Source organism: Zonotrichia albicollis, chromosome 7 (assembly GCF_047830755.1).
Source record: "Zonotrichia albicollis isolate bZonAlb1 chromosome 7, bZonAlb1.hap1, whole genome shotgun sequence".
Lineage (NCBI taxonomy): Eukaryota > Metazoa > Chordata > Aves > Passeriformes > Passerellidae > Zonotrichia > Zonotrichia albicollis.
In genome coordinates this window covers 39,007,396-39,026,631 of record NC_133825.1, presented here as the reverse complement: position 1 = coordinate 39,026,631, position 19,236 = coordinate 39,007,396, and the positions used below count along the sequence as shown (strand labels likewise).

The window sequence follows — 19,236 nt, the reverse complement described above, 5'->3', positions numbered from 1 at the left end:
TATAAAAACCAGTTTAGATTCAAACTAATATTGGATTATCCTGGCCCGTTGTAAGAATGGCTCATATACTAAAGATATTATGAGTAAGTTTTGTGTGTTCTTACACCTGGTGAGGCCCATTTCTAAATGCCAGGGATTCCACATTCCCCAGTCGCAGAGAAAAACCACAAGAAGCTTTATGATGAAATATTATTTAAAGCTTTACTTTCTCTCACTGTCACATGATCTCGTCTTGTCTGAGGCAGGATTTTTTGCCTGTGTCAGTTCAGTAAAAGTGTGATTATTATTATTGTCAAGATTTTTCCTCTGTGCAATTATTGTGCATTATCATTAGTTGCATTTCCAAGTTGACTCTTAATTTCTGGGACTGTGCCATTGACCTTTGGGTGCTAGATTTGAGAGCAGTAATAACATTTCACTTCTTTTTGCAGTTTTTGGTGTTCCAAATAACCTGGCTCCCAGCAATCATACTCTGAATGCAGGCCTGAGCTCTTCCTCTACAGGTCAGATTTTTCTTCCCTTCACACTTTGACAGCACTGCATTTCTGGCACTGACAACTACAGTGCAATAATACCAATATACCAGTTCCTCTCCTATCCCTCATCTGAGTGTCAGCAGCTCTTTTCCCCACCTGCAGAAATGTCCATGCAGCCAAGAGACCTCACAATGTAACTCGAGATAATGTTTTAAAATGGTTGCCATGATTGTCCTGAGCCAACAATAACAATACAGCAAGGTGAACTAAGTTACAAGACATTTTGTTGTAAGGCCTGTGGTGCTTCCAGAAAGCTGGTGAAATTTGTTGGGAGAGATCATTATTTTTGTGTCACTGGTTTTGTTTGGGTTTTAACCAGAATGCCACCTGCACTGCAGGACTCATATAACCCTCATTGCAATGCTTTTCTTTGCAGTATTTGGAGTTCAAAACAACCTGTCTCCAAGCTCTTCTTCTGCAACCCAGAATGCTACAGCAGTCTCTGCAAGTCAGCAACAAAGTAAGCCTAGAGAAAGTGTGAGGGTCACCAATGTGCGCTTCCTTCTCCCACCTTTTTTGTAGTGATTAGAAGGTTCATCTTGACAGAGGCCTCCTCATCATTTTCTTGTGTGGCACAGTGTGGTATGAAGAGATATTGAGGGACATTTCCTCTGCTGTGCATGTGCAGGAACAGCTCCCATTGCTGATGCACTAGAAATTTGCTTGCTGGGGAAACCCTTGGTTGTTTGAGTTGTCCTAGGAACACTGAATGAGAACAGATTTTCTAAATATTTTGATGTGTGTAGATCCCTTGTTATCCTTCATCTCAGTCATTGTTGAATTTCTTCTTTGCAGCATATGGAATGAAGAACACTTCTCAGAGCAACACCATGGCAAGTACTGGTGTGTCTGCCTCAGCAGGTGAGTCTGTCATTCACAGGTGTTTAGGCATGGCCTCGTACAAGCATATCATAAAAATGAGTTAGAGACTTAGTAAGTGACACTCAGGTGCATAACTTGTCACTAGCCAAGTCTCCTACCAGTACCTTTCTAAAAAGAGAGTCAGAATCTAAGAATGAGCAAATGAACTGGTTTCATTCAGTTCTCTGCAATAATTTGGATTGTTTAATTCTGAGCTATTTCAGCTCAGGAAGCTGGATAGAAGATGACATGTGTGAAATTGTACTTTATTTGAAGCCAAAACATTTGCAATGTTGCTCTTAAAAATAATTTTGCAGTTGTACCAGTTTCAGCTTCAACCACTCAAAAATGAAGGAATTGACTTATACATGACCAGAATATGTTTTTTTTAATGAGAGAAGCCCTTTGTCCTTGAACAGTCAGGATTCATCCTTTCCAGTTCTTTTCTGCAATTCTGAGAGTGACAAACTGCACTTTTTTTCTCTGTATGTAACGAAAGCCAAGTTTGCCTTGTAATCCAAGGACTCCCAAAGACAAGGCTTAAAAATAGATGTCAAGACCACAGAAGTTATGATAACATTTCTAATAAAGATTTACTCCAGGTTCTGCTAGAGTAATGGAATGAGTTTCTCTGACTCCACAGGAAGTGTGCTTGAGGAGCAAAGAGCTCATTGAGCAAATCACTTCTACATATGATTGAATTCCAGATGTTCCCCATTTCTGGCAGCAGGGCCTCCCCAGCTAGTGAAATGCACATCTCCAAAGAAACCTAATGACCTGCACAGCTGTCCTGTTACCTTTAGTGGCCAGTGTCTTACAGGGCTCTTTTTGTACTGGCAACGCCAATCACAATGTGACCACCTGTTTTTATGAACAGAAGTGATGTGGCTTGTAGTTATGGGCTCAATGGCCCACACTCATCTCCTCTCTACCATCTGTTACTAATATTGCAGGAGGAACTGCTGTGAGTTCCCAGGGAGACGACATTCTGCGCAAAGACTGCAAGTTCCTGCTGCTGGAGAAGGAGAAGGCACCTGCAAAGGAGATGGAGCTCTTGGTCATGACAAAGGACACTGGCAAAGTCTTTAGTGCTTCCAACACTGGCCTTAGTGGAGGTAACATCCCTCGTTCAGGACATGTGGTTATTTTGAGGGCACAGAAACTGATCATAAGGGAAGTTCAATGTTCAGGGCACTACACCTACATCATACAAGAACCTCTGACAGGCAGGCAGCTTTTAACCATGCCAGCTGAAACCTGGGTCTGGCTTTTGCTTTTGAAGCTCCAGAGTGTGCCTTGGGATATTTCACAAAGCTCAGAGTTTTGAGAGAAAAAAAACTAGATCTGGTTTAGACAGGGAGAGCTATTGTGTCTTCCCAAGAAAAATACCCCTTTACCAATGAAAGAAGATTGGCCTGGTTTAACTTCTGGTGTAATGTTTCCAATTATATTTGGTTCCTGTTCAGGATCTTTTGGAGAAGATACTTTGAAGAAAGAGAAGCAGGGATTTTCCTCCTCTTATACTACAGATACTGGCCTAAAATCAGATGCAAATGGTAAGAATTTGTTCCTGTGGAAGTGCAACACAACTTTCTCCTTCTGCCTCCATTACTACCTTCCCCTTTCAAGCCCACACTCTAAATTTTGTCATGCACAGAAAGACTCGTAAAACTTCTTTTACTGTTGTTAAAACAGGAGGGCTGAAATCCATGCCAAAACGGGACAAAGAAACTTATGCAGGTAAGTGATGCCACTCAGACTTTCATTGGAAGAAGCACCAAAGCACAGTACACAAAAAAAACAATTGTTCATGAGGGACATGAGTGGTCTCTGAGCAATGAATCAGAGAGAGGGAGGGAATCTTCAGGAGGCTACCAGAGAAATTGGTACCAGTGATTTGATTGTAGATAAGTGGACAGTTGGGTTATTTTTTCATGACTAGAGAAAATCAGATAGCTGACAGTCCAGCTGTGTCCTGCTCCTGGGACAGATTTATGGGGAAGAGAGGGTCAGACAGACCATGCTGGCTATGGCTGTCATTTATGGCTCAGATCTGTACAAAAAATTCACACTCATGTGATCATGTTTTCCAGCTGTTATTTTAAAATACACTGAGTGTTTTTGTCCCCTGTTTGAATTCCCTTTGGAAATACTGTTCCAAACTTCCACAGGGCCTAGAATTACACTCACCATGTGCACAGAGTGGCATAAAGATTTTTTCCATAGCCCTTTATATAATGGATCAGGCCTTGATGTCCTTATTGTGAGAGATTCTTAACTCTAAAGTCAAGGAACTCTTCATTAACCAGGAGATTCTTCCTTCCCTTTTCCAGAAATACGAAGTGGTGATGCAGGAGGTGCAATTGGATCAGCACCATCCTGGTGTCCTTGTGGTTCCTGCTGTAGCTGGTGGAAATGGCTCCTGGGTTTGCTTCTAGCCTGGTTGTTCCTCCTTGGATTGCTTTTTGGACTCATTGCTCTGGGTAAGAGATAACTGAGGAAAAAATGTTGAATGGTATAGAATGACAGAGGGTTTAAGCTGGGAACAAGCCCAAGCACCAGAGATACCAAGCCAGAGAACTGAGGGAAACATTCAGCTTGATGGTGACTTGCCACTGAGATATTACAAATGGACAGAAAGAATGGATAAGGAATACAGTCTTTGTTGGGGAGTTATATAGTCTTGGGGTGAGTAGGATAGCAAAGCTTCTGAGGTCTACTGCTCCAAAACTGACAGATTCCAAAGCTGTCATTTAAATTCCAGATATCCCTTCTGGGGAAAAAAAATAATTCTGCAAAATTCAGTGGCCATAGCTACATGACAGTGTTGCCATGTTCCTGTGATAGCGTGAGGTGTTTCAGGCATGCATATCTGGCAGCATGTTCCCTAGCATTTTCCTTTAACCTTCCAGCTGAAGAAGTGAGAAAGCTGAAATCTCGTGTGGAAGACCTGGAAAGAATCAATGGTGGCCTCCTGGCAATCAACCAAGGGAATTCAAAAATAGAAAAGGATGTTTCAAGAGTAGATTTTCTTCATGGTAGCTCACTCTCCTCAACCTTCCCATATGAAAATGAAGAGTCAGTCTGGTTGATGGTGAAGAGCAGACTGAATAAGGAAATAGAACGAGGTGAGCAGAGTCAAAAAATGAGCCCATACCTTATTTCTCATGCTACTTTTGTTAGCAGGGGAAAGGTGATTTACTTCTGTCTAGCACATGATGGAAAGAGATGAACAACAGAGCAGCCAACATTCTCCCATCTTTAGAAATTTCATGTATTTGTGAAAACAAATTTACTGAGGAATCTCACAAACCATACTGTGCTGCCTGTGGCCTGAAATCCAAATAGAAGTATCCTTGTTCTTGAAATGAGTATCTGCTGTGCTGTATAATGAGCTCTAACAGCCCCTTCACTTCCTCTTACAGGCTACTTCCGAGGGGAGAGAGGAGAACGTGGTGAGAAAGGTACAGCCATACAGTCCTTCTCTTCCCCTGTCCAATTCCTTGGCTCTGGCAATGCACAATTTTGTAGAAGACAAAATGAATGACATGGATGTCTCTTGATTCAATTTTTTTTTTTTTTTCACTTTTCTCAGGTGACATGGGAATACAAGGTCCCAAAGGTGAGTTTGGAGTTACCTTCTTTCTCAGGTAGATTGGCAGCCTGTCATAGGGCCCGGGTAGAAAATGGTATTTTGTAACTCCAACATGTGGAGAAGCTGATGCCAGTTATCTGTTAGTTCAGATATTGTTGCGAAGGTTGGGGTTTTTCTCCTGTTTTCTGGTCAAAGAAAACAGGAGATGTCACTTTGAATCTAGAAGCTCCTTTTGCCTGGATGAAAGTCATTCCTGAAGCCAGGCTCTACCTGGTTTAATCAGAGAGTGCTTCAGTGCCCAGAGGGTTTTGCATGTTGTGAATGATTCAATTATTTACATAAATTCAAGGGAGACAATTGCTGGAGGCCCTAGAACTTGTAAATATTCCAGGAACATAAACTTCTTTTTATGAGGGTGAGGGTTAGCCAAAGTGACAAAAAGAGAAAATTTATTCTCCACTGACTGTCTCTTTGTTTCTGTCTACAGGTGATCAAGGACTTCCTGGTGTCCCAGGTGGGCTATAGTTCAATTCCCCTTTAAGGGAGGACATTTGTTTATATTACTGTGGGCAAGAACAAATTCAGCACTTTCTTGCAAAATTCCTTGAACTTAGCTCAAGGTGGTTCTCTGAAGAGTCAATATTTAGCATAGATTAAGTCACTTGATTAATACCTTGGTGCTGAGCTACAGACACAGCTCAGAGACTTGGTTACAAGCAAAGTCTTGGCCAGACTTCCCCTTAGTTGAACATGCTGAATTTGTGAAGATTCTAGTCCAGCACTGAAAGAGTCCTGCAGCTGCATAAATACTTGGCTCAGCTTTCCTGTGCTTTTATATGTATTGTGTTCTTCTAAAGAGATAAAGTACCCACCTTATGATTATTATATTCTTTACCCCATAGAATTAATCTCTCCAGGCTTGAGATTTCCCTAAGTTGCATGTTATTGTTTTATGGTACATAGTCAAGAACTCTGAACGCTTACTGTGTTTTCTTTCCAGGCATTCCTGGTCCAATTGGGCATGCAGGACCAGAAGGACCAAAAGGCCAGAAGGGAAGCATGGGTGAGCATCTCTGTCAGTGCTGAGTCATTCACAACTGACTGACACATGGCACAGGAGTACAGACACCTGGCTGTGTGATCATTGCCTTCCCCAGTGGAGCCAGCCATGGATCCTTTTGCCCAAGGCCTTCCTCCCACAGACACCTGTTGTTACAAGGCATTTCTTTCCTGTAGGTGAGCCTGGCATGGAAGGTCCCATGGGACAAAGAGGTAGAGAAGGGATGCCAGGGCCTCGAGGGGAACCAGGACCACCTGGATTTGGAGAAAAAGGAGACAGAGGTAGGAACCAAGTATCTTGTTGTTGGATAAGACAGAGAAGGACAAAAGCAAGAGTTTGGTCCTGATTAATAGAACACCTCAGTGATAAAATTTGATTTCACTATTCAAATCCAGATTTCATATCTATACATTTCCCAGCACAGGTTAATATGTCCTTAGGGATTATTTTTTTGTCAGACTTATAATGGATAAACAAGGATTGCTTTGGTTTCCCAGATCTTACAGTCAAGTCTGAGTCTGACAGAACCAAAATAACTTCACTATCAAGGTTATCTTCTTCCCTGTTATCCAGATCATCAAAGCTGGGCAATTTGTCTTGCTAAAGCCCAGAGAGCTCATATTCTTCTCTTGGACAGTGCATATCTATTTGGGTGTTTTCAACTGATGAGCAGATTATTCATGACACTTACCAGAGAAAGAATAACAGTAGATAGGATAATGGAAAAATGGGACCATGGCTCTATTCTACCATGTCTATTCGTGCTCTTCTTTTGCAGGTGCTATTGGTGAGCCAGGTCCTCCAGGGCCACCTGGACCCCCAGGTTCTACTGGCCTAAAAGGTAAATGTGAAAACGGAGAGAGAACACCTAACAGAGAGGTTAGGAGTAAATGGGCACCCCAGCTGTCCCATTTCACTTGTGTTGCTCTGCAGTAACCAGAAAAGTGAACTAATAATCTGAAGCACATATCTCAGCATCTCAGCTGAGATAGATGGCTTGGGTCTCTTTACTTAAGTGGAAAATATTTCTTCAATGTCACAAGGACTACGTTCTCTAAATTTATTGTCCTGGTTTTGAGAATGCCAGTAATGCAAATTCTTCTAGTGGTTGGGGAACTTCCAATCCACTAAACACCTCTTGGGTTGTGGGTGCTGTTGTGCAAACTGAAAGCAATTTGATAATTTTCTAATTGTGGTGTTACTAAAAGAAAATCCATGTTCCTTACAGGTTTGATGGGTTCTCCAGGCCCACAAGGTCCTCCAGGTGAGTGCTGTATTACTTTGCTGTGGCATCTAAAGACTGAAGAGAAAAAAACCAGAGTGACAGAGTGACAGCTTCTCATAGTTTTTCTGCTTCAGTGATGCATTATGGTGAGTGGGATGAATGAAAAACCCCCATCTCATTTTTCTGCAGGTCCTCCTGGCCTACAAGGATTTAGAGGTGAAGCAGGACTCCCAGGTCCTAAAGGTAACTTTCTCTTCTTCCTGGCAATTAAAGCAGCACTAGCTGAGGTGCTTTTCTAGCACTGTTCTGAGCAGCAGATGTCATCTGACCGTGTCACATTTTGATTCTGTGGGCAAAGAAAAGCATAAGACTGAAGAAAAGGGAGGCAAACCAAAATTAGTCAGTGATTGCTAGCAAATATTGAGAAATGCAGAAGACACAGAGGTAACATAGCAGTCTAAGAGAGGAAAAACAGTTGTGTGGATGGAGCTGTGTTAAAGGGAAAGAATTTCCAGTTTGAGTTTGTCTGGTAACACAGAATCTCTATTTCCCTTGATGCATTAAATGCCTTTCCCTCATGATTTGTTACTACCATTGTTCAATCACCCATATCTCTTTCAGGTGAAAAAGGAGCCATTGGACCCCCTGGACCCAAAGGTATGTTGACCAATTAGGTATTCTTTTGTGGCTAATTTTCTTTAGATTCCTTTAGATATGGATACTGTCAATGGGTTTTATCCTTATCCATCTTTGGCTTTTTCTTCTGTGCTCTTGTCAGAAAGCAGACTTTATGTTCTCTGATGGAAACATTTTACAATGAAGCAATCTCACAGAATTTGTCCCTTTTTTCTGCCACAGGTGATCAGGGTGAGAAGGGTTCTCGTGGAATGACAGGTCAGTGGATTGAAATAGTGGGGTAACAGCCAACCTAATAAAAGCACAGTCCAGCCAATCCCAGTTAGCTTTTTGAAACACTATAGGGATGTTACTGATTATAGGAGTTTTATTTTTGCACCAAAATTATAAACAAATAGATCCCATTCTTGATTCCAGTAATCTTGGTAACAATCTTTGTATTTAGCTTTAGGAAAGTCCTCTCTTACATGCCCTATATTCACATCACTTGAACATTTCTAATGCCCAGAGACAGTTGTGAATCATGAGGCCTGAACATCCTGTCAATGCTGGTTTTCAGTTGCAAAGCAGCAAATATTGCTGACAGAATTGTCTAAGAGTTGTTTGATTAATTTTCATACTATTTTGCTACAGGTGAACCAGGCTCAAGAGGATTACCTGGACTTCCAGGAGAGCCAGGGGCTAAAGGACCTGCAGGTGAGTACCAGAAAGCAGCTGTATTTATATGGGAGGCAATGTCATTGTCACCCACATCGTGTTTCTGTGAGCACAGACAAGGAACCAGTATGGGAGTGGAATATGCTTGTTGTGATCTAGGTCTTACCTTTGGACAGCTGTGGTTAGTCTGTACACTCAGAAAAAATGTCTTACAGTTAAGTTTTGAATGAATGCTTCCTGGACCTTCAGTGATGGCAACCAAGGTTTCTTGCAGATACAATGTGATGAAAAGCCACTCTCAGGGTTGGGGCTGTGCTCCACTTTGGAGGAAGGCAAGATAACAGTGGTACTGTTTCAGAAGTCCCTGACAATCTCTTTTTTTGGACAGGACAAGCTGGTCGTGATGGACAGCCAGGTGAAAGAGGTAAGGGCTTCCTTTGAGGTAGAAGTGCAGGTACTTTCTGATTTGGTAGGAGTTGATTTGTAAAAGGGGTGGGAGAAAGATGGCAGCAGATTCATGTTCTGAGATCCTCTGTCTCAGAACTGTAGAGTCAACCTGTAAACATGGAACGGAGACATATAATGGAGCAGGCTGTAAACTTGTGACAGAGTTACCTCTCTACAGAACTCTTCTGTCATTGATGTTCCCCTCCAGACACTGATGCTGGAGATGGCCACTTGACTGTGAGAATACAATGGGTAGAAAGTGCTGCAGGACAGCTAGGCTTGAATGGATTTGTAGATTGTATGTCAGTGTCTTCTGTCTCATTAATGGTGATTATATCCCTAGGTGAACCGGGTCTTATGGGAATGCCAGGTGCCAGAGGCCCTCCAGGACCCACTGGAGATGCTGGAGAGCCAGGTAAAAGCATAGAGAGAACAAAAATGCTTTTTGCTCAGTCAGGAATGCAGATGTATTTGTCAATTTCCAGTCTAATTTGAATTTAAGTCTGGCAGAGGATCTCTGTATTCTTAAGGTGGTGATGAAAGGAAAATGCATAGAGAATCTAGACCCTTTATGATCCCAAAATTGCCCACAGTGCAAACATCAGCTGCTATGAGCTGATTTACATACCAGTTGCTAGGCCAGTTTCCACCACTTTGAGAGTTTTGTGCTATAATTTCACATAAGTGGAATCTTTTTCTCCCTGTCTGTCCTTTTCCCATATGAAATTTTTTAGACGTCTTAAGAGTTTTTGCCTTTTTCTGACAGGTCTTACAGGACCCCAAGGACCACCAGGTAGGCTTTTTCATATTCCAATATATCAATTACACACTTTAATTCGAGTTCAAAAACCCTTGTAATTTTCCCTCTGGGGTGCTCAGGCTTTCCAAAGATATCCCAAGACTTCCACATCTCCTTTGGCTTTTGAGACCGGCTTTGTGCAAGATGTGTGATTTTTGAGCAATGCAAGGCTTTTGAGTGTTGAGTTTTGCCTTTCCCCAAAGCATAACATAACGTAACATTTCAGTTCCCCATGCATTACTGAAAAGTCCTTCTAGTCAGCAGCAGAAACAGAAGGGAGAGGATGTGGCAATAGAGATATAAACAGAGGATGTGACATCTGTAAGCAGAGGTGGCTGGGGGGGACAGTTCAACGGGGAATTCATCCAGGAGCCTCAGGACAGGTGGTAGTATCTAGAAGATGCTACAGGTAAATCTGTGAAGCAGTGTCATCATCCAGGGAGCAGTGGCACCAGGGAAGCCCAAGGACACAACCGGCTCAGTCTGTTCCTCCACTGGCTTATAAAGTCCTCAAGAATCTGCTTATAAAGGCTGAAAGCTGGGGTCTTGAGGAGGGAGCTCCTTCTGTAAACTCACCCAGTGAAACAGCTGGGGTACCTGAAAAACATACAGCAAGCAATATTTGCACTAACTATTTTAAATTGTTTGTCTACCTCATATCAGGACTTCCAGGCAACCCCGGCCGACCAGGGGCTAAAGGTGAGTTTTGTTTCTTCCCTAATGCTCATTTTCTCTCTGAAGATTTCATTTTAGCAAGGATTAGCTGCTCCACTGACCAGTCCCTGGATCAACAGTGGCATCTAGTGGCTTTGGGAAGGGAAGGTTTGAGAAGCACGGTAGGCAAAGCTTCTCTGAGCATACACAGAGGGCAGTGGGGACATCTGCTGAGGGACTTGGCATGGCAGCTCTCCTCTGAGCAAACCTCTGAAGCCCGGTTCTGCCCTGAGCATGAGATGCCTGCTGACTGCAGTGGAAGCTGTGTGCCTGCCTCAGATAAATCAAGCCATTGCCCATGCTGGCAGATGTAGTGCTTGGAAAGCTGATCAGAGGGCTTCTCTGGATTAGCACAGCTCTCTTGCTTCCCCCCTGACCTTCTAGTGCTGTGACTTCTCAGACAAGAGATAAAGGGCAGAAAGAACAGAAACTACATGCTTAATAGTACAATGTTATTGAGCCGATTATAGCACTTACCTACCCACCCCCCTAAAAAGAAGCTCAACTTTTTTACCTTTGTTTTCCTAGGAGAACCTGGAGCTCCAGGAAAAGTCATAAGTGCAGGTATGTGAGGGTCACACTTCTGATTTAGGAGAGTTTTCTCTGGGGTTTTGTTGTGCCTCCTCAATTCATCTTGATTGTGTGTCAGACTTGTACTGGGCTCCCTGTGCTGGGGGAATGTATGTGCCATAGATGTGGTATTCCTTAAGCATAGATTTTTACATATTCACTGTGTAAATATAAGTGTAAAGATGTGTGAAGATTAGTCTCTGTGTGCTAATCTATGTGTTTGTTTTTCAGAGGGTTCATCAACTATTACTCTGCCAGGCCCACCAGGGCTCCCAGGCCCACCTGGCCCCCCTGGTCCTCCAGGTGTTCCAGGTGAGTACTGATGAGTACAAAGTAGTGATCGGTCAAATCCAGGAACTAGGATCAAGCTCTTTCACTGCTCAGGAAAGCAGGCTTGTGTCTCATCCCTTTCCCAGCACTGTTGCTGAAATTAGGAAGTGCTTGTTTTCCAGTCTCAGCTTTGAGCTCAAGGCAGCAGAATTCCCAGTCAAGCATCTGTAAATCTTTCTCCCACATACACACTGGCTGTGCATGAGCTTGGGCCTCAGACTCCTCTGTCCAGTCACTCACTGCCCTCCAGCATGCTGCTGTCAGGCAGCAGAGTTCCTGAGCCCTGACTCTCATGGCACTTTCTGCCTGGAGCTAGTCCTGGAGCTGGTTTGGCAGAGGCAGTCTCAGTTTGCAGTATGGAATGTGAGAGGAGGGTTAGGCCTTTTGCATTCCATTTCTTTTGTGGTCAGTGGCATTCTGGTTATTTCCCCAGTCCAAGAGGCACCAAGCATTTTAATTGCCACAGGATGGAAATTCAAGTAATATATGGGTTGTTGATTAATTCATACCCCATAGCAATTCCATTTGTTTGTGTAGAAAATACATTTTTTCATAGTCTCAGTTCTTATAAAAGTACTATTGATTATTTTCTGCTATTGTAAAATACAGCCAGTAAAATCTAATGAAATTTGGGTTTTTCCTTTGAAACTAGGTCCTGTTGGACCAGCTGGTCTCCCTGGACAGCAAGGTACCATTTTCCTTCAGCTTTGATTATGCTTCTTAAGAGAAAGGAATTCATTAGTTTTTCTTTGTTTCTAATTCTCTAAGCCCTTGGCTCATTCCCTCTCCCTTTTGTTCACAGATTTCTTCCTTTCAGTTCATTTTGTTGCACTATTTGGCTTAATTAATCTAGTAAAGAATTTTTATAATTTTTTGTTTTCCCAGGGGAAGAAGAAGGGTGGTAAGAGGGTGATAAGAGCCAGTGTAATGTGGATGCTGCAAATGTCTTTTTTTTCTTAAGCTATTTTTCCTGAAGGCTGGTATTTCTAAGGCACTCCTCAAGTGCTGTTGCCTTTCTGTGATAGGGGTTATAGTCCAGCTGGATGCCTCCTGCCATTTTGAAAGGCAGGAGAACAAACTAGAGCCAAATTGGGATTAATGTCACTGTGAAAGCACTGCCAGTTGGGCAGACATCTCTTAGGAAGGGCCTGAAGAGACCTGACCCCTAAGAACCTTTCTTAGCTGGTTTTCTCTGATCCTGTTAGAGCAAACTGGGCATAATTTCCACACTTGAATGCAATGTCCCTCAGATCTGGGGACTGAGTTCATGCTCCCAGTTCTCATAAGAACAGTCTGAACCTTTTGTCAGAGTAGGTACAAAATGTCACCCTCTCTCAGTTACATAACTCCCTTTCTCTGTTTCTTTTTTTTTTTTTCCTGGAAAAAGGTCCACGGGGTGAGAAAGGATCCCCAGGTGAAGCTGTGATAGAAACCATCAGAACAGAAGTCTCATCATTAGCATCTCAAAGTAAGCGGCCCTGCCTTTCCACTCCTTTGCCTGGAGGTGTGTCAGAGCTTCAAGGCCTGCTCACATCCACCAGGAGATGCCCCTAACTCTTTCTTCTCAATGTGGCATGGGGCGAGTATGTGTGTGTGGTGGTGTGTCTGCAATGCCAGCTACCTCTTCTTTCCTCCTCATCTGTGCATACTAAAGTCCTTTCAAAAGGAGGCAAAGGACATCAGGCCCACATCACAGAGAGGGAAGCTGAGGAATGGTGGCTGATGAGCTGCCACTAACAGGGGAGATACAGAGCTGAGAGCTTCCAGCCACTGAGTTCACACAGGGCAGTTCCCTGTGCAATATGAGCATGGAGCCATCTGTAAGATGAGAACCAGTTTGAAAAGGCATGTTAATCTAAGCAACAGAATAATCTCTCTTCAAATTAAATGATGAATTCACATGAGAGCAAATAAATTTTAAGGTTAAAAAAATGTAACATTTTGTAAAAATTTTAAAATTTTAAGATGAAAATAAGTGGAGCTGAACAGAATGGTTTGGTGACATCCCAGGAAAAGCACTTGCTCTGTGCAACACTGTTAGAGCAGTTGCTATTCCTTAGAGTCTTAGAGTTGCTATTCCTAGGGTCTGGGACCTCTGCAAGTTTGCAGCAAGGTAGACGAGGACATAAAATTATAAATGATCCTTGCCTGATCACCAGCTGAATGGGGCCATGTAGATATAGACCATGCTTCAGTATTGTCCAGTTCCCCATTCAGGTGTCCTGGATCACAGCATTCCTGAACTTTGAGTTTGTGCCTCAGCTTGGAGGTGAGGGTACATCACACAGTACAATCAAGATAACACAGTGCAGCTGCTTGATAAATAATTTCTGTGTTGTGTTCTCCTCCCAAAATTTGTCTACTCTTATAAAGAATCTTTCCTCTCCTTGAAGTTCTTTCCCTCCTTCTTTAGCCTTTGGTCCTTTGCTCTTTCTCTCAACAACCATTACTCTCCTCCCTGTTTCCAATATCCTACTCAGAGCTGTATTTTGCTTCATGTCTTACCAAACACATCTCTCCTCTCCCTCCTCTGCTTCATCCTGATCTTACATAGGTCGCTGAGGTCCCATCTTAGTCCACCTTTGATTGTAAGAGCTTCTAACAGCAATATATTGACAGTTTCCATAGCAGCAGTTGCTCCATAGCAACAATTTTCCCTTCTTTGTGTTTTTCTTTTGCACAGTGCTGGGAGAGCTACAAGGGCGAGCAGGACCACCAGGTCCCCCTGGACCACCAGGTGTGTAATGTACAGAGCTCAGCCCCTAAGCATGGAATGCTGACACAGCATGGCATGTATCTGAGCCATGCAATTTGCTGAGTAAATGTTTCTAATACCCCTGTTTCATTTGTCATCAGGTGAATCTGTGCAGGGACCCCCTGGACCTCGTGGTCCCCCAGGTAAGAGTTTGTTCCTCTGAAACCCAGCTGGGAAGTGGAAGGTTTTTCCAAGGCCTAGGGCTGGAAGCAGAATGCCACATAGTGGATTTCTACCAACACAGTTTCAGTGCAGCAAGATGCTGCCCAACAAAGAACATTTGCTTTTGCAGCAGGTTCTAGCCAGAGTACTAATTAGTAAAAGCCATGTATTTTGGGAAGACACTCAAAGTTTTCAACTTGCCAAGGCTGATCTTTCCTGAAGCCTTTCTGTTTCCCTTTTTCCTAGGAGAAGGATTGCCAGGACCTCCAGGCCCACCAGGATCAATCAGGTCCACCTCAGGTAGGTCCTTGCCACTCATTCTGTCATCTGGTCCTGGAAATGTCCTGTTGGGGTTCCAGAGAGCACATAAAAGGCTAGGACCTAGTGGAGCCAGGGAAACCTTGTTTCATGTTCTGTTGGATGTCATGAAGAAATCTTTGTTTGAATTGCAGAAGCATTCTTCACAGGCCCACCAGGTCCACCAGGACCACCAGGCCCGAAGGGAGACCCAGGTGGGTATATCATGCTGGCTTACCAAAGTGCTAGAGGGGTCTTAGCACCTTAGACTGAAAAGAAGAAAGGGCTTAGGAGCAGAAATTCCTGCCTTTCTCTGTCTGTAAGAAAGCTAGCACAGCTGTCACTAAGTAGGACTCCTGTCTGCTGTAAAACAAGTCAATCTTTGTCAAAGACATTTATTAGTCTCCAGTGCTGGTGCCAAGGCAATTGCTGTATTCAGATCCTAACTTCGCAAGCCCATTATACTCAAGAACATTCAGAACTTCAGATTTGCCTTTGAAGGGGACAGCCCTTTTGCAAATGCACTGTGGACTAACTCAGTGCAATGGGGTGGCCTGTGAAGTGTAGCTCAGCTGGCAGGAAAATGTGCTCCCTTTACCCATTTCCCCCCTACAAATTGAAGGCCAAGATGATATGCTGCAGTGTGGGCTGGGATGCTGCTGATGAGAATAAAGCAAATCCTAACACTGTTCCTGTGCTTCCCTGTTCATAGGTGAACGAGGCCCACGGGGATTCACAGGTAAGGAGATGTCAGTGGGTTTCAGGGTAGCTTGCCTGGGTGTAGGAGTGCTCCTTCATTTCTGTGTCTCTTGCAGGAGAACCGGGTGATCCTGGCCTTTCAGCATTCTCCTCCCACGGTTAGTCTGTGCCCCCTTTCCTCCTTTGAATTCATTGTCCCTGGGCTGAAATCAGGCCAAAATCCTGCTCTATTCTTTCTAACTTAATTTTACCAGAGCCAGGATTTTGTCTACATACTTTATTCCTGTCAATCTGACTCTCTTTCTGCAACTGGCAGGTGAAAGAGTCACCATACAGGGACCCCCAGGCCCACCTGGCCCACCTGGACCAAAAGGTGAAGTTAAAAATCATCTTTCTTTTATTGGGGGTGGCCTCACACATCCAAGCATGGTTGAGACTAAAGGATGGAACAGCCCAGTCTTTTGGGAACTAGAGCTGCGCTCACCCCTGCCTTTTCAGGCAAAGCAGGGCCAGAGCAATAGAATTGCTGTGAGCACAAGGCACCTGACCAGGCCACAGAAGGCTCAGGCAAGCTGCCATGGTCTCTTCCTTATGCTCTTTCCCAGCAAGCTGGCATTTCAAGACAGTTATTGCAAGGGCTAGAAAGTTACTTCTCTAACAACATGAAGCTCAGCTGTTTCACATGACCAAGTATGCAAGGTGCAGTCACACCCATTACAAGTGTCTGTCTCCCTCACTCTTTTCCAGGTGATGCAGGTGTCCCAGGTGCACCTGGCATCCCAGGAGCATCTCGAGGTAAGAGGCCAGACCATCATTGCTCTGACATTAAGAAGGAATGTTGATATCTTGTGGAGGCTTTGAAGAAGCTCCTTTGACTTTTACCAGTGTGGGTGCCAACCTGATGCTGATGGGATTTCTGTTCAAAACCCTTCTTGCATGACTTGTCTTAAATCATAACATTTAAGAATTGACAGGGGTTTTTTTTCCAATTTACTGGTAATCCTTTAAGCCAGAGTTTGCCTCTGTGTGGACAGGTCCTTGAACTGGTGCTGCCCAAGCTGACTGGGATTGGGAGCAGCAGGGCAGTGATATTAGACTAATGAGCTTGAGCTCTATGATCTCCATCTGTATTCTGCACAGCACTGCACTCTAGTGCTCAAACCCACCAGGTCTGCCTGTACAAAGCCAGAGACAGTCCTGCTGTCTCTGGACTCAGCCCTGCCGAATTATAAGATGCTGAATTAATTGAAGACATTATACTGCCAAATAGCCCACGCTCAGACTGTGTTTAAATATGCAGGGGGAGCCCTTCCATATTCAATTTCCAAAGGTCTTCCCAGACCCGTGGGAAGGGCTTAATGCAAGTACACTTTACTATCACTTGGTCTAATGCAACTGTGCCAAAACCACTTCTCCTTACAATGCTTTCTGTAGGTGGATCCAGACAAGTTCAGGGACCCCCAGGACCTCCTGGGCTACCTGGTCCTCCTGGCCCAAGTGGAAGTTCAGCTCAAGAGATTCAGCAGTATGTGACTGACTACCTGAAGAGTGAGTATAATGAGATTTTTGCTGTGGGTCAGCAGTTTCCTGCCTATCTCTCTTGCTCCCTAGGACCTTGTCTCTCTTCTATTTGAAACAACAGCCCTGCTGCTCTGGGCTTATTTCTGTTGAGTACTGTGAAGTGCTGTTGTCCATTGTGGCCTCTGTAGAACTGCCCTTCTGTTGTCCCATTCTTTGTCAGAGGAAGAGGGTCTGGTAATTGTGCATATGGTCAGTCTTCCCTCTTAGTGATGTGGGCATATCCTGGGCTTTTTTACATAGGTGACAACGTCAGACATTATTTCACTGGTGCCCAAGGCCCACCAGGCCCTCCAGGCCCACCTGGCCCACCTGGACTCATCACCACTGCAGATGGGATGACCTTGGATTATGCAGAGCTGGCTACCCGTGTCATGAGCTATATGACAAGTAAGCACCATGTTGGTAAACTCTGTACTGAGTCATGCCCTCAGCTGAGCTTGTGCAGCACCTAGGAGGTGAGAACCAGAGGAGAAACAAATCTTTAAATAGCAGCACCCCAACTAGGTTATTCATCTTCAGCAGTCTAGGCCCAGGACTCTACACAGCTGAGGTGTCCTCTGAGCCTTGTCCTTTTTTAATAGTTAGATTAACTAGCAGTTGCTGCTGCTTGAAAAGTCTTATATTAAACATTTGCTGTTAGATTCTTTGACACCCCAAAGACCCCAAACAGAGATGGCTTGTTTAGTATATGTGGTCTCAAGTATTTGGGGGTTGTCTTGGGTGCTCCTAAATTAGATGAAATCCCCAGAGCTTTTGGAAGTAGCCTGGAATCTGAACCAGAAATGAACAGAGCACACAGCTGTCCGTGATGACCGGGATGTGTGAGAGGGCAACTGTTTCACAGCTGGGGGCATGAGAAGGCCGTTCTACCAGTTAATTAATTCATCTGTCCTTTGTTCCTTCCTGACCCCCCCTCACCTTCTGTCTCATACTGGCTCATGTAAAACCTTTGCATTCCCACAGGCTCTTCAGGTCGCTATGAGTCATTTTCTAGCTCAGTATCCACTACATCCATTTTGTACCAAGAACTTCTGGACTTGCTGCAAAGTAAGTGACCCTCAAGGGAAACATGGAATTGAGGATAAAGTATCCTGGAGATCTCTCTTTCCCTTCCAATCTCCAGTCTGCAACTGGAGTTACCTGCAGCTGCTTCAGGCTGTTGTACTTTCCAGCTCCCCCACTCTGTGTTTCCCCCATAGCCTTGCTATGTTGTTGTTCTTAAGGTGAAGGAGATCCCCAACTCTGTATTCTTTTCTATACACACTGTTAGTGTGGGCTGACAGGTAAATTCCAGGTTGTCATTTGGCTGTCCCTGAAGGTAATGATTTTGCTGGCCAGCACTGTGCTCCAAATGGCTCCAAAGTGTCACAAAGCTCAGCATGGTCTTCCCCAGCTGAACTGCTTTTCATTTCCTTTACCCAAGAAGTTGTCCAGGGTGTCCTGAAAAAAAACAGACCACAGGGAGGTCCCTTAAGCCATCCAAATTCACATCCTCCTCATACCCTTATTATAGGAGGTTCCCAGCCTTGTCACAAATGTTTCTGGCACCATATACAGAACAATTCACTCAGAAAAGAGGGAGGAAAGGAGCTTTGCATCCATAGGTTTTGGTGGTCTCCTTGTTGGAGAGGGCTCAGCTCACAGGCTGGGATCTTGGGATCTCCTCACACCTGGTTCTGTGCAGCAGCTAGACAGCCTTAAAAACTGGTTTTTTTTTCATTTCTAGGAGAAGAAATTCGTCAGTATCTCATTGGACCTCGGGGCCCACCAGGACCTCCTGGGCCAGGGGGAGATGGAATGTCTCTGTCACTGGATTATGATGAGCTGACCAGGAGGTTTATCAGCTACTTGTCAAGTAATGGTTTTATTAGTGTGTGTTTCTCTCTGTTCCTTTGGGAGCCCAGCACAAAGCTCATGCTGTCAAGACAGTAGAAATTATTCCAGTGCTAATTGTGTGAATCCCTGTGTACAGAGACCTCTTCACAGGGACTGTAAGAGACTTGGAAGAGAACAAAGATGCCCTGTAGCTAAGATACCACTGACAGACTAGTAATGAATCCTTTCTTTGTTAAAAATTGAGCTTAGAAACAAAATTTCATCTTAGCCATCTTAGAAGTGCCATCAACACCTTTAAGTGCCTTTCTAACCTTTATCTCTGTGGTCAGGATATATTTCTCTGTGAAAGAGTTGGTCTGTCCAGGGGTGTCCCCATCATGTAATGGGTTCATGAGGTGCAGAGCTTTTGTCAGGAGCAGAAGCCCCTGCCTCTCTGTCTGTGGGTGTCCTTGGGATTGTCAGGTCAAAGTCACAAG

At 44.1% G+C, this 19,236-nt stretch overlaps 1 protein-coding gene across 1 annotated transcript in view; it reads left to right on the top strand.

The window, feature by feature from the left end:
* COL17A1 (collagen type XVII alpha 1 chain) overlaps window positions 1-19,236 on the top strand; it is a 38,316-nt gene that overhangs the window by 13,125 nt on the left and 5,955 nt on the right. Inside the window, exons 11-49 of the mRNA XM_074545179.1 lie at window positions 432-503; window positions 913-996; window positions 1,332-1,397; window positions 2,351-2,512; window positions 2,864-2,953; window positions 3,093-3,137; window positions 3,731-3,880; window positions 4,310-4,525; window positions 4,823-4,861; window positions 4,993-5,019; window positions 5,480-5,506; window positions 5,993-6,055; window positions 6,229-6,333; window positions 6,831-6,893; window positions 7,281-7,316; window positions 7,467-7,520; window positions 7,899-7,934; window positions 8,136-8,171; window positions 8,547-8,609; window positions 8,959-8,994; window positions 9,361-9,432; window positions 9,784-9,810; window positions 10,480-10,515; window positions 11,059-11,094; window positions 11,332-11,412; window positions 12,083-12,118; window positions 12,818-12,898; window positions 14,114-14,167; window positions 14,287-14,328; window positions 14,594-14,647; window positions 14,800-14,859; window positions 15,357-15,383; window positions 15,460-15,501; window positions 15,660-15,716; window positions 16,091-16,138; window positions 16,778-16,891; window positions 17,165-17,311; window positions 17,888-17,971; window positions 18,651-18,779. Of these exons, the coding sequence (XP_074401280.1) occupies window positions 432-503; window positions 913-996; window positions 1,332-1,397; window positions 2,351-2,512; window positions 2,864-2,953; window positions 3,093-3,137; window positions 3,731-3,880; window positions 4,310-4,525; window positions 4,823-4,861; window positions 4,993-5,019; window positions 5,480-5,506; window positions 5,993-6,055; window positions 6,229-6,333; window positions 6,831-6,893; window positions 7,281-7,316; window positions 7,467-7,520; window positions 7,899-7,934; window positions 8,136-8,171; window positions 8,547-8,609; window positions 8,959-8,994; window positions 9,361-9,432; window positions 9,784-9,810; window positions 10,480-10,515; window positions 11,059-11,094; window positions 11,332-11,412; window positions 12,083-12,118; window positions 12,818-12,898; window positions 14,114-14,167; window positions 14,287-14,328; window positions 14,594-14,647; window positions 14,800-14,859; window positions 15,357-15,383; window positions 15,460-15,501; window positions 15,660-15,716; window positions 16,091-16,138; window positions 16,778-16,891; window positions 17,165-17,311; window positions 17,888-17,971; window positions 18,651-18,779 (2,697 nt within the window). The remainder of the gene's footprint in view (window positions 1-431; window positions 504-912; window positions 997-1,331; window positions 1,398-2,350; window positions 2,513-2,863; window positions 2,954-3,092; window positions 3,138-3,730; window positions 3,881-4,309; window positions 4,526-4,822; window positions 4,862-4,992; window positions 5,020-5,479; window positions 5,507-5,992; window positions 6,056-6,228; window positions 6,334-6,830; window positions 6,894-7,280; window positions 7,317-7,466; window positions 7,521-7,898; window positions 7,935-8,135; window positions 8,172-8,546; window positions 8,610-8,958; window positions 8,995-9,360; window positions 9,433-9,783; window positions 9,811-10,479; window positions 10,516-11,058; window positions 11,095-11,331; window positions 11,413-12,082; window positions 12,119-12,817; window positions 12,899-14,113; window positions 14,168-14,286; window positions 14,329-14,593; window positions 14,648-14,799; window positions 14,860-15,356; window positions 15,384-15,459; window positions 15,502-15,659; window positions 15,717-16,090; window positions 16,139-16,777; window positions 16,892-17,164; window positions 17,312-17,887; window positions 17,972-18,650; window positions 18,780-19,236) is intronic.